The sequence below is a fragment of the Gossypium arboreum genome, chromosome 9 (genome assembly GCF_025698485.1).
Source record: "Gossypium arboreum isolate Shixiya-1 chromosome 9, ASM2569848v2, whole genome shotgun sequence".
Classification (NCBI taxonomy): Eukaryota; Viridiplantae; Streptophyta; class Magnoliopsida; order Malvales; family Malvaceae; genus Gossypium; species Gossypium arboreum.
The window spans coordinates 79,808,502-79,823,221 of NC_069078.1; the positions used below are offsets into that span (position 1 = coordinate 79,808,502).

The 14,720-nt window shown below is 34.5% G+C and overlaps 2 protein-coding genes across 2 annotated transcripts; one reads left to right on the top strand and one right to left on the bottom strand.

Moving 5' to 3' along the window:
- The first annotated feature begins 7,729 nt into the window (after window positions 1-7,729).
- LOC108457071 (protein NRT1/ PTR FAMILY 5.6) lies at window positions 7,730-11,367 on the top strand. The gene is made up of 4 exons (XM_017755891.2): window positions 7,730-8,040; window positions 9,383-9,600; window positions 9,677-10,221; window positions 10,310-11,367. The coding sequence occupies exons 1-4, from the start codon at window positions 7,884-7,886 to the stop codon at window positions 11,172-11,174; spliced, it is 1,785 nt and encodes a 594-aa protein (XP_017611380.1). The 5' UTR covers window positions 7,730-7,883; the 3' UTR covers window positions 11,175-11,367.
- Window positions 11,368-11,696: 329 nt separating this feature from the next.
- LOC108457072 (aldehyde oxidase GLOX-like) lies at window positions 11,697-13,700 on the bottom strand. Its single transcript, XM_017755892.2, has one exon. It carries the CDS (start codon window positions 13,470-13,472, stop codon window positions 11,856-11,858), a length of 1,617 nt encoding a protein of 538 aa, XP_017611381.1. The 5' UTR covers window positions 13,473-13,700; the 3' UTR covers window positions 11,697-11,855.
- Between the last annotated feature and the right edge of the window lie 1,020 nt (window positions 13,701-14,720).

Genomic DNA, 14,720 nt, shown 5'->3' on the forward strand with positions numbered 1-14,720 from the left:
CTATTTACTTTCCCTCAAAACTTTTATCTCCCAAAACTTTTTATTTTCCCCCTAAATTTTTACTTCTCACCCTATACTCTCAAATAAAAATTAAAATTATCTAAAAAAATCACTAAAATAAATAGTAATAATTTTATTTATATCTACTATTTATATTATTAAATTAAATTTCATATTTTATATTATTTATATTATTGGATTGTTTAGTCATATTGAATATTTATATTAAAATTAAATTATTAATTATGCCATTAAATATTCATGTTAAAATTTTATATTGGTATCAATTTCACATTTTATCTTTAAAATAATTTTTATTAAAAATCACATTTTACATCTAATATATTTTTAATTGAAAATACATAGTGACAAGAATCTGAAGATAATTGAAGCAACTAAGCAAACAAAGAAGCTAACCCGCATATAAAAGATTAATAAATAAATTATGAGGTGATGAAAGTTAATAAAAATTTTAATTAAGGTGGATAAATTTTATTACGATGGGTGACAGTGGTTACAAGGACCCAAAATTATTTTTTAAAATTTAACTCGAACAAATATATTCGATTCGATTTGATTCGAATTCCATCTCACTCGACTCGATTCGAGAAAATTTGAAATAAAGTTAGGATGATAAAATAAGATTCGAAAACTCGATTAACTCGAAAATTTTCGATTCGATTCGATCGAATGCTCACCCCTATGATATACACTTACGAATATACCAAACACATACTTAACCTTAACGAAACATAACACATTGCTTAATCATTAAACTAATCACAAACCACATACGACATTTGTAAATTAATAATCATATTTATTTAACCAATACACTTCTACTTATTTTTATTTATCACATGTATAATACTATCGAAACGGATTAATTATACTTTAATATACCATCATAGCTGAACATAATTTATAATACATGTAATAAAATCAATCCAAATTCCCCTTTCCAAAACATATATATTTTATACTCATGCAAAAACCATGACCGAATCACTTATAGATACTACCTAAGCCATCAATTACTTTAACACCCAAACATTACTCAAAGATTACATTAGTTCACATTCGGCAAGTTTCACAACTATACAAGCCGAATTTTTTTCTATCATCTCAACTACTAATATGAACATTAAACTATATCAAACATCACCCATTTGCAAATTTTTCATTAAAACTTGAAAACAACATTCATTCTCTACAAAATTCATTTGTAGCCGTATACTCATATCATTATTAAATTCCAAAATTTTAACATGGGCTAAGTAAAGAACTTAGTAATTAACTTAAAATAAGCTACCATTTCAAAATTTATCATAATTTACTAACCTTGTTTCAAGCTTAAGATGACCGAAGGTTTGCCCCTTTTCTCTCTTTTCAATCGGCCAAGAAGAACAAAGATGAAACTTTGTTTTCTTCACCTTTCTTTTTTTTTATTATTCTTTTATTATTCATCAATATTATAAAAATTATAAAGCCATTTAGTTGCCTTAAAACTAATAAATAATACATATATATTATCATAAACATCAACATGGCCGGCCACTATAAACAAAAAGGGACATTTGACATGCAAGTCCAAACTCTTTAAAACATGCATTAATAAACCACTTATAAATTTACCTATCACATTTCAAAATTTTCTCACATAAGTCCTATTTAATAATTTCACATACAATTGACAAAATTACAATATGAAATTTTCACACATGCACATTCACATATAATAAGCATCGAATATGACAGTTAATTATTTTTACGACTCGGTTTTGTGGTCCCGAAACCACTTTCTGACTAAGGTCAAATTAGGGCTGTCACGGATTCATTCGCTTTCTTTGGGTCACGAAATTATGAAAAAATGACGTGTTTTGATCATTCATCCTTGGCCAGTTTACCCTCGCTTGTTGTTCTCAATAAATTTCTTCTTTCTTTATTTCCATATTAAGATGAAGTTTTACCTCCAACATTTTGAGAAGAACCTCTTCATCTCTGTCACTATTATTCAACTCTTCAAGTTTCCAAAAAAGACGCCTTGATAGTCCAACCCTATTCTTCTTTATTTTTTCGGGCTAATCACTCAAGCCATTACACAATATAGCGAGTCGCTCCAAAACATTTCCCCTACTCGCCTCCCATATACTACGAACCTTCTGTTCACAGGATTCTTCCAAGATCCACCAACCCCAAAATGAAACTTCTTCTTCATGCACCTCCTCTCTTCCCTGTCTGTAACAATAAAATAAAGACAATTATCCAATACTGAATGAGCCAAATGACGAAAAGAGAACTTTAAAAAAAGAGTCATCCAAGTTGAATTTGCAACCATCAATCAAACTTTTCACGGATGTTTATTTTTTGGTAAGTTTCCCCTTTCCTATGTGAACCAAGGCCTCAAAAACCTAATATCTTCTAACTGACAATTGTTTAAAACCCTACGGAACTCTTTCATCTGATTTTCATCCCTCGACATTCCCATAACTTTTTCATTAGCATACAAAATTTCATTAAAATCACCACACACCATCCAAGGTAAATTTTGGTTTCTTCCGAGTCCTCTAATTAAGTTCAAGTGCTGGCTCTATCCCGTGAAAATGAAGAGTCATAAAATCTAGTCATTTGCCATTTTTTACCATCCCCCTCCTCACTAATCCCAGCATCAATATGATTTGTCGAGAAACTACTTAGTTGAAGAGTAACATCACATGTCCAAGTGAAACATAAACCCACTCTTGTCCTATTAACTAGAGCATCAATACCATTATGAAAACCCTACCTTCTCCAAACATTTTCCATCCTCCTAGCATTCATTTCGTCTCCATTAAGAAGACGATTTTGGGGATGATTTATTTTCATCATATATTGAATTCTTCAAATTGTCCCTAGATTCCTTAAACCACGAACGTTCCAACTCAAAATTTTCATTACTTTAGATTGGCTTGCCTAATGGCAGTCGCTGATATTTGTTTAAACAAGAATTTTCACGCTCATCATTAGATTCCAAAAAATTTAAATTTTTAAAAATATTGGAATTTAACATATCCAAACAAGGCATTTTCTTCCCATCAACATTTTCCAACGGGCTTTCCTCCAAATCATGTTCCATTTGTACCTGGGCTGGCTCGCCTGAAGATCTCACCACTCCCATATCCTATTTATTTAAAGATCCCTCCAAATTAAACCTCAAGATTGGGTTCATGATCTGCCACGATTCTCACATATTTTCAGTCCACAGATTTTGCTCTTCTGCTTGCTTTCCTAAATTGGCTCCTATAACTCCTGCATCACCCCCTTCTCGAATCCATATGTTGGTTATCACAGTGGCCCTTTTTGATTGCGCCTTCAACAAAAGGTCCCGTCCATACTCCAACTCCTTCATTGATTGATTCAAACGAATGAGAAAAAAGCTATCACCATGGCCTAAACAACCACACAAAAAAGTAAAAGAAAGTAAGTTTCCTATAACGAAAATTTGCATAAATGATCTTGAATGAGAAATCATATTTTTTTCATCGTTTTAACGACTTTTGAATATCCAACTGTACTCGAATATACAAATAATTCTAAAATCCTCGACTCGCTTACTTCGCATCATACTCAATGAATTTTCCAATGAAATTTCCAAAATGCTTTGCCACACACTCCGAAAAATAATCTGGGGGTAAATCATGGATATGAACCCAAAAAGAAAAGTACACTAACGGAATCTACATCGGATCCTCATTTTTCTATAAACGATGAATAACCAAAAGATGATTATTAAACATCCGCAGCGCTCCATTAACCACTCATTCCACATGAAGTCCATGATAAAAATTGAAATGATAATATTTATCCAACATATTTGTAATCTTAAACCCCCAACAGGGTGTCATAAATTTGCCATCGTATTTCTCATAATCGGGAAATGGATAACACTTCCCGTTAAAAAAATCCTACTAAATAGAATTTATACATTGAGTTTTGATTTTTCTCATCAATTGGAAGAAACCAAGCCTCATCTTCACCATCATCAATGTTTAGTACTTACATTTCTTCCTCCATTGGCTTCAGATCAAATCCAATGCCTCAAGAAAACTAAAACTAGATAGATCGTAACTAAATATCAAAACAAAACACTAGGAAACTGAAGAAATAAGAAAAAGAATAAGATCCAAAGACGTGCCACAATAGTAGAAAAAAAGAGAGAAAATGTGCCATAAGAGCAGACAAAGAAGCATATACATCGAATGACATTTTCTAATCGTATAAGTTTTATGTGATTGTGTTTCTCTATCATAATCATGTCAACATATTCATGGCACTACAAATCTCATGTCATAAAGGTGAAAAACACACATAACACACTTAAAGGAGCATTTGGTGTTTTTCCATGTTTAGGTTTCAATAGAATGTGATTGATCTTCCAATCCATTTTTTAAAATTGTTTCAAGAAATTGAATTCCACTAAAAAAAATTAAAACAAAAATACTTTGAATTAATTAATTTGCAATTTGCCAACAACTTAAAGGAACAAATGGTTTAAATTCAATAGGAACTTATATGTGCTAATTGTGTGTGTTGAATGGAAGTGTTAGGCTGCAATGACCACTTTGGTTGCCACTGCGATGAAAAGTAAACAGAGTAAACAAAGAATACAAAGGTTTATTTACACAATTTGGTTTCTTTACATTTGCGAACCTAACTTAGTGAGTAATTTCACTATCTTTAGTCCACAATACAACAAATGAACCACACTCTATCAATCTCCAAGAATAGAGACCTCACCATTGTACCTAAAGATTTTAACACTCACCTCTAAATTCTCAATGTAAATTCTTCCATTGAGAATTTAGGTTGTGAATACTATATGTTTACTCTTCAAATGCACTCACAAAATAAGTTCCTCGATGAACAATAAAGTGTTCTTTATGCTCTCTTACAATACTTATACAAGTCTCTCAATATATAGACATTTTCGAGACTTGCTAACATACTAGAGATCAATTACAATCCAACTCCTCAATAATAGTAGCTACAAAATAGCAATAACAATACACTAATGAAGTCCAATATAAAGTGAACTAATAGAGATTCATTCTTTAAAGAAGTCTTTAATGTAATCCCGATTGATTCTCTACAATCTAAGAGGTGAAATTGATCGATCTAGTCCAGTCCAATCTTCAAGGATAGTAGCTTTAAATGAATTGGTCGTCACTGTCGAGCTTCCATATATTCACAATATCAATAAAATTCAAAGTCCAAAAAATTTGTTTCAATAAATTACCAACTCCAAATATAGCAAGTTGCTAGACTGTCACAGGATCGATAGAAGTAGCCACTTCCAACTAGCACTTAGTAGATCACTTCAAAAACTTGACTCAAAAAATTTTATATTAATAACTTAAGATTCAAGGTTCAAGCATGCGAATAACATCTTAATCCCCTAATTTGTAAAATACAAAAAAAAACCTTACAATTACTTAAATAAATTTTAATATTAACATCGTTCCAAAATAAAATTAAATAAACCTAATATTAATATAACTCAAAATTAGAACATATCCTTAATCATGAATCTAATATGTCAGCAATGAAGTAAGTTTAGGTTATTAAAAACGATTATTAGTAATTGTGACCAAGGTATTTTGGCTTTAAAGTGGCAAAACAACCTATAAACCAACTACCAACTTTGGGGGAATGGTGACATATAAAAATGGATGCCACTAGGGGTATATATCCAAAATATGGATACATTAGAAGCAGTCTCATCTCTTTTGAGCAGACATGATCATGTTACTAATTTTTCCAATAGTTGAGGTAACTATTTAATTATGTATGGGTGGGGTAGAAATGTGCCATTAAAGCTTTGGGAATGATCTAATCTTAATGCCTTTTTACTATTTATATTTAAATAGACTTACAATTCAATGAATCAAATGATACAGTTCAATTAAAATACAATTTTTTGTAATCCTCTTTAAGCACGATTTGGCCTATAGATTTTATTATCAAATAGACTTCAAATCTTATCGTTAACTTGTCATGGTAATATATTAAATTTGAACTTTTTTAATATATTTCATACATATTTTAATAGTTGCAATTAAAATATTATAAATATTTGGATTAAATCCAAAATTTAAAGTCGTCATTAATTTATTATTAGGAAAATTTTATTTCGATATCACCTCAATCCGAACATGATTAATTTTAAATAGCAAGTAGATAAAATTTATGTGAGTATAAAAGAAATACTATAATAAGATATATATAATGCTGGATCACCTTTCTAATGAATAGTATTATTGATTATTGATTATTATAATAGTCATGAGTCAGACTAAGAATAATGAATATAATGGTGAAGAGAAAAAGGGGATAATCGAACTACTGCTTCCACCACAAAAAAAAATAATAATAATAAATATTTTTTTTCTTTTTGTTTTCTTCTTTAAAGGAAAAAAAATGTGCACCACTTCTATTCTAGCTAGGTAGCACTTTAGAGTGGCTAAAAGGTCCTTTGCAAAGAGGAAAACATAAACTATAGTTAAATCATTGAACATTTCACTACACTTTGAAAGCAGAAGTTTGTGCATGGGAGAATTAATGGTAGATTATACATTTATAATGGTGTATATATACACATATAATTCACTTTGAGAATATTCACAGAAAAGCAATAGTGGAGTAAAAAAGATGTATGGTGGAGTAAAGATAGAGGGACATTTAACAAAATAATTTGTTTGAACCATAGGCATTCAATTATGGAATATTATACCGGAAATAGAATTTCACTAAGTACTCTATATGTAAACTTCCCCCACCCTTTTTATTTGACAATGACATGAAAAACAAATATATGTAATGGGTATTGATGCCATTTCCAATCAACAGCAGGACATATATTTCTCTCAAACAATAATTACCATCAAATATAAATAATTACGTGGTAACAATTCTCGTTTTGAAATTTTATTTTGCGGTTAATTTTCATTCAGATTTCAACTCTTAAATTATTACCAAAATAAAAGTTTTAAAAATTTCTTCCTTGAATTGGGATTTCAGATCTTAAATTGGGGTTTGGAATTTTTTTCCTTCATTGATTTTTAATCATCAAACACAATCCATCCATCATAGAATCTTGAGAATTGGCTGAGCCTTCTACTAGTAAATAGTGCTTCAAATTACGGTGCTTATGGCTATGATATCTCCACTGGTTATGGCAAACAATTAAGCATTGCATGCTACAACAATTCTGCTTATGGTACCAATGGAATATTGCTGGCAGTCTTTTCGTTGAAAAACAATGTTTAGAGAGGAATTCCAAATAGTTACACCTGCGGATCCATCATACAGCCAAATATAAGAATTAAAAGTGTTAAACAAATATAAAAGCAAGAAAAGAAGAAATTGTTTTTTTTTCTGGTTGAAAATCAATGAAATAATTGTTTGATAGCCAAAATCTTAAAATTCAATTAGAGAAGTTTTGCTATGTAAAGAAAAATAAAATTTAATTATAATTAAATAAATTTATCAACTTCATTATTTTACTTAATGTATTTCATTAATGATACATAAAACTTATACATAATGTATCACATATTATCAATTTTTCAATTCTCAAATTTTATAACCATGTCACCGCCTTTTTTTTTTTTTTTTTTGGTTGGGGATGAATTTAATTAATATTTATTATCCATGTAAAAAGAAAGCAAATATCTTTCCCCTATAAAAGGAGGCCCAAGGCATAGCTTTTCTCCCACAAATCACCCATTCCCTCTCCTTTACTATCAAACCATAAACATAGTATTGTTGGGAAATTCTTAAATATTATTCCTTTGCTTTTCTTTGTGCTTTAAGGTAGAGATAAGAGCTGCAAGGGAAGTAGCAAAATGGAGCAGACAAAAGGAAATGAAATGAGAAATATTAATGTTACTGATGATCATGACGATGACGAGAAATGGGTTTATGATTCTTCTGTTGATCATAAAGGAAGACTTCCCCTTCGAGCTTCCACTGGTGCTTGGAAAGCTTCTCTCTTTATCATCGGTAAGGTTGCCATGAAAACGTTTTCAAGCATGCATTTTCTTCTTCTTCTTTTTTTTTCTTTCTGTTTCATTTGCATGCTAAGCCAATGACGTTACATCACTACTTGACACCTATAATGTCAGTTTTTACACGCTAACTCCAACGACGACACTAGTCCACCCTACATAACTACTTTTTCAGATTCCTATTAAATGCATCAACTCATCCCTTACCCTGAGTTTTTAAACTCTACATACGAGATTATATGTCAACGTGTGAAGTTGCATAAATATATGTATATATACTATTGGTATTTATAGTATGTGATAAATAAGTTTACAAATGAATCAATGGTCGACTGTTAAAAACCATGGATTACAACATATATATATATAACTGTTATAAATATTTGTGAGGATTGAGTATTAATTCATTTAGTACTGTGATAGTTCTTGAGAGTATTGAGTGATGGTGTAGAAATTGTATTAAAGAAAAAGAAAGAGAGAGAATAGAAGTAATTACTGGAAAGTCAGTTTTACATGATTCTCATCCAACTGGCCTTAATACAAATCTAGGAGTAGTTTTCCATGAAGGAACAAAGTTAGCCATACATCAAGTTAGGGAAAAGAGGATCTAAATGGCATACATACAAAGTATAAGAGATAATGGCAAAAAAACAAAAATAAGGGTGAAGGTGGGAGAGGGGCCCACTGCAGCACTCACTGAATAATATGAGTGCTGGTGTCAAATGCCCCGGCTTCATCCTTGTAATCTGCTCATCACCAGAGAAGGGGCTTAGGAAATCTCGTACACCGATATAGCTTGAATGAACCATAAACCCTAATTAAGAAATCAGTGGGAGTAGCACTATTATTTGACTTTCCTTATGCAAATGGGTTGTCCTGTTCTCCACTGCTGCTTTCATCTCGATGTATTAGAAAATTTTCAGTTTTGGTTTTTTTTTTTATAATTAATTTGGGCTGTGATTTTTATTTATTTATTTAAGCAACGGTGCAAGTTGATATATTAATTGGTTGTTGGGTTTGTATAAGTCGACATCAAGAAATCTTGATGATATTCTTAAGTCGACCGATTTATTCTTGTCTACCCACACAGTCACAATCCTTCAAGTATCATTATAAAACAAAGGCCCTACTGCCTTTTTTTAGTCAAAATGTAGCCTCTAATTTGCAGTTAAGAACAAGAACAAATGCCTAAAGTCCATATCAACAGGGTTAGCGAGCATTGTTGTTATTTGCCTTGTCGTGTCGTATTGTGATATGTGGAATATAATCTTTGTTGAAATTTTATAAGAAAGGATTTTTTGTTTTTTTTTGACTGTGGGGATTATGTGGGGTGGCAGCAATCGAGTTCAGTGAAAGGCTGAGTTACTTTGGGATAGCAACGAGTTTAATCATTTACCTCACCAAGGTGATTCACCAAGACCTCAAAACTGCTGCGAGGAGTGTCAACTACTGGGCTGGGGTCACCACCTTGATGCCATTGTTTGGAGGTTTCATTGCTGATGCTTACTTGGGCCGCTTTTTTACTGTTCTTTGTTCAACCATTGTCTACCTTTTGGTAATTACATCTTATTCCCATTTCTCTTCCACTTTCCATCATTTTGATTCGGGATTAACCCCTCTGTAATAAACAGGGATTGATTCTGTTGACAATGTCCTGGTTTGTACCAAGCTTAAGAGCATGCGAAGGTGATGTGTGTGCTGAGCCAAGGAAGGCTCATGAAGTGGCCTTTTTCCTTGCCATATACTTGATCTCCATTGGAACGGGAGGCCATAAACCTTCATTGGAGAGCTTTGGAGCTGACCAGTTCGACGATGATCACCCACAGGAGAGAAAGAACAAGATGTCTTTCTTCAACTGGTGGAACTCTGGTCTTTGCTCTGGACTCTTATTGGGCGTCACTGTAATTGTATACGTTCAAGACCATGTCAATTGGGGCATTGCGGATATTATTCTCACTGTAGTAATGGCTTCGTCGCTGTTAATCTTCATCATTGGAAGGCCGTATTATCGTTACAGGATGCCATCGGGAAGCCCCTTAACTCCAATGTTACAGGTTTTAGTAGCTGCCATTTCTAAAAGAAAATTGCCCCACCCCTCCAATCCTGCAGATTTGTATGAAGTTCCCAACTCCCAAAAGGCTCAGGGGAGGCTTCTGTGTCACACCAAGAAACTTAAGTAAGATAGGGAAAAAAAAACACTTTTAAGACTTCTATATTGATTTCCATTCCTCTTTATAATTTTACTGAAGCGCTGTGCCTCTCAGGTTCCTTGACAGAGCAGCCATTGTTGAGGAGAAGGAGAATTCATTTGAGAAACAGGATCCATGGAGACTTGCAACAGTGACCAAGGTTGAGGAGATGAAACTTGTTCTCAACATGATTCCCATATGGCTAGCAACATTACCCTTTGGAATCTGCGTAGCCCAAGCTGCCACATTCTTCATCAAACAAGGTGTCATTATGAACCGTAACATTGGCGGTTTTCTCATCCCACCAGCCTCCATTTACTCTCTAGCCGCCATTGGAATGATAACGTCGGTAATCATATATGAAAAGATCCTCGTACCAATACTAAGGAAAGCAACTGGAAACGAACGAGGCATCAAAATTCTCCAGAGGATTGGCATTGGGATGCTTTTCTCAATCGCTACAATGATAGTTGCAGCCCTTGTGGAAAAAAAGAGATTAGGTGCAGTCAAAAAGGACCCAGTGAATGGCTCCCTCTCAATGAGTGTATTCTGGTTAGCACCCCAGTTCCTCATCATCGGTGCAGGAGATGGATTCGCCCTGGTGGGCTTGCAAGAGTATTTTTATGACCAAGTACCTGATTCCATGAGAAGCTTAGGCATTGCATTTTACCTCAGCGTGATTGGAGCTGCAAACTTCCTTAGCAGCCTGCTCATAACGCTCGTCGATCACATCACTGAGAAGGGAGGGAAGAGTTGGTTCGGCAAAGACTTGAACAGCAGCCGCTTAGACAATTTTTACTGGCTATTGGCAATCATGACCATGGCGAACTTGCTCCTCTTTGTTTTCGTGGCAAAGCGTTACTCTTACAAAAATGTCCAGAGCTTGGCTGTTGCTAATTACAATGAAGATGACCATGATGCGGCTGGATCCATGGCTTAACATTAATAACTCATTGTGTCTTCACATAAATAAAGATATTGGTGCTATTGTTTAGTGTTTCCTAGTCTTCAATCAAGGCAGGTTATGAGATTGTAGCGTAGTAGTAAAGCTCAATTTGTTGCTTGTATCAGCTTGTAATATCTTTCTATCGGTAAATCAACTTGAATTTGTCCATTTTCTTTTTCAGATAAAATTAAGGTGTGGGTCGTTGCACTAAATGTTACAAGGTTTAGAGATGACTAGTTAGTAAGACAACAAAATAGATGCAAGAAATCCTTTGGCTATAATTGTATACTAAGGACTGTTATGAAAAAGCATTTATTGAATTTCCCAAGTCCTTTTCCTTTTAATTGGGTACAAATAGATGCAAGAAATCCTTTGCTTTTATGCAGCAATATCAGTGTCCAGCCCCATTACAGTAAAAACTTGTGCAAGTAGGTACCCAAGCCATACGATCAAAACTACTTTAGTTTCCATTTTTCATTCTCAATTTAAAAATAAAAATGGATGCAAAATAGAGAATTTCTAATTTAATCCAAATATTTAGTATGCAACTTCACTCCTTAGTCTTGAATTAATGTCAACACAAAAAATTACTACATTTTGTATATAAACAATTGAGAATTTTAAGACTTGGAAAAGTTAATACAATTGCAAATCTTTGCAATACGATTAAACAATTTAAGCAACTAAATGAACCCAACGAGCGACACTTGGAACCCCTTGGTTAACAGCAAAAACCATATAATAACCTGGCGGAGCAACCGCTCCATTTGGTGGTGCTTTACATTTAATCCTGTATCGGCCACTATCTGGAACTGACGGCGTAACATTAAGTTTAACTAATCTCTGACCTTGTGAAAACGAATGTGTAGCAAAAGGTGCGTTCCCGAAATTGACCTCGATGATTCCCACGACCGGTAGTGAAACTGACACAAATACATCGAACGCCTCGCCATAACGTACCGTCTCGGGAATTCCCTCGATTACCGGTCGAACATTGGCTCGATCCGGGGATAAATACTCAGGTGAAAATGTTTCCAGCCTTAATTCCGTCGGAAATTCTGCACCGAATTTGTAAAAATAATGTGGGTTACTACCTGCAATTAAAACTCGCCCATCGGGTAACAAGTTGGCGGTTGAATGGTACATTCGGGGAACTGTTCCCGGGTTTAAAGTCATGAACCGTAAACCAACTGGTTGATCCGGTCGGTATAGAACCGGGTATAAACACGGGTTGGAAGCCATCTCGAACCCTTGGGTCCCGGCTTGAGCTCCGTTGATGATCAAAGTATCACCTGTGGGAAGCATCACCATATCTCCCATGATCCGTCCGTATGGCATATCCTCCATCTCCCAACCCGGTTTTGGATCAGTGGCTACAATGCGCCCACAACTACCATGCGCCGGAGTGTCAGTACTCCTCTCGATGAAAGCTCCGTATTGAGCTCCACCACAGATGACAATCACAGCCGTTGAAAAATCCCCTTCAAGGGCTAACATCACCGACGATCCAGCTGAGGGATAATTCCGTGGGCCCCCGGATAATGCTGGGTAATCTCGAATTACTCTATTGCCCTCGTGATCGTACATCACCGCTTTATTATTGGCAAAGATAAAAAGGTGACCGTTGGGAAGGAGGTGGACGTAAGGGTATAAGTTGTCCATTTGGTTATCTTCCACGTCAGCTAAGAATTTCAGTTCAATTGCGCCGTTCTTGTTTTTCCTCGGCGGATAGTACTCGACGGTGTTCGTTCCTCTCCCTCCGACGATAATTACCCTTCCGTCCGGTAATATTTGGTTCGTTGCATACCATCGGCCATTAGCTAACTCCACGTCTTTCAGCTCCACCCAGTCGCAAAACTCTCCGGGTTCACACGGTTCGAATTTCCGGATCTTTTTAAACCCGTCCAAGTCTCCTCCAGTTTGTACAAGTGTTCCGTCGGGGAGGAACTGTCCCGATGAACACCAAGTGTCGGTGAGTATCATCAACGGCCGGATTTGGTTGGTTTGCAGATCCAAAACGACGGAATGAGCGAAGCAATCCTTTTTAAGTACGACGTCGTTCGAGTCGATACGGCACTGGCCTTTCGGAAGCATTTTACGGGAAGGTCCGATGTTGGTCCGGTCCAGAAGAACAACCGTGTTAAACCTGGTAACCGCCGTATGCATGGAGGCTACGCCGGCGTTTGGGACTAGAAGTTCCCATGTGCCCGGGAGCTGAGCGCGTACCGTCGATAGAATCGTAAAAATTAAGCTTTGAAGAAGCCATCGGGGAGAAGAAGCATATTTCGCCATTGCAAAGGGGAGAGAGAGAGAGAGAGAGGAGGGAGTGGACACGAAAGTAGCAAAAAGACACTACTATAAAGTAAGCTGAAGAATTACAGAGTGCAGTAAGGACGTAAACGTGAGCCGTTGGATCACGATGAATCTAATGATCGTACGTGAATCTATATTGCATGCTACAAAATTAGAGTAAAAAAAAAAGCTTGAGACGAGAGTGTGGGATCACTCAATTCAACGGTAACGTTGTAAAAGTGGGTCCTTAAATTCCATTATATATTGGCACGTAAGCAGCTGTCGAGTTATGTTTGATTAAAAGGTGGAAAATAACATAACAGTCATTTTAATATATCCTAATTGCATTGTGGCTTCTCTATAAAAAAATTTATTAAAATTGATCATTGTAAGATAAAGTAATAAATGGTGTGTACATTAAAATTGTGTCATTAAATGGTTTGACGTTTTTTATATAAGTTGTAGTAATAAGTATAGGCATAAATCTTTATACATTCATTTAATTTTAACTGAATTCATTCTTTATATTTCATTCTTAACATGATACTATTTTATCATATATATATATAATGAGGGCATTATTTTTTTATTTATGATTATTATATCTCTATTCGAGTCAAGATACGTGACAAGTTAGAAAAACGTTCGAACAATAAGTTTATCACTAAAAAATTAAGGAAATAATTGTGAGCTCACCATTTCGAGATAACTATTCGGACATTAGATAACTTAATCTTCGCCGATAACATGTTAATAAGAAGATTTTTCCTGTAATAAAAAATAAGCATTGGGGCACAATTTTAATTGAAAGACAACGACCCTTGAGACAAATTGGATCATCCAATTGAACCGATAATATAAAATCGAATATAAATCAAACCGTTAAAGGAAAAAAACAATCAACGGCTGTTAAATATGTAAGTATTGAGTTCAACAACCCAATATTTACAATATTGCTCAAGGACTATATTGAGGGATAAGGACACGTGGTGGTTCAGCATCTAAGGCTATGCAGTTGTTAGTTGTGTAAGCGTGGTCTTGTGTTTTATTGTGGGTGGGGCGTTGGAGGGTTTTAAATTTTTGAAAACCACTGTTTGAAGGTGTCCATTGATTCAAGGTGGATAAGTACAAAATGGCCACCATCGGGAACTTGTAACTGAATAATTGACCCCTTATCCCTTTATTATATGTTATACGAATATTGAATAAAGCTGTTTGTTTCATATAAATAAATATTTTAATGATTTT

Coding starts and splice junctions, on each gene's coding strand:
- LOC108457071 (XM_017755891.2), top strand. CDS start 7,884: ATGGAGCAGACAAAAGGAAATGAAATGAGAAATATTAATGTTACTGAT. Junction 8,041..9,382: donor AGCTTCTCTCTTTATCATCG/GTAAGGTTGCCA, acceptor GTGGGGTGGCAG/CAATCGAGTTCAGTGAAAGG. Junction 9,601..9,676: donor CAACCATTGTCTACCTTTTG/GTAATTACATCT, acceptor TGTAATAAACAG/GGATTGATTCTGTTGACAAT.
- LOC108457072 (XM_017755892.2), bottom strand. CDS start 13,472: ATGGCGAAATATGCTTCTTCTCCCCGATGGCTTCTTCAAAGCTTAATT.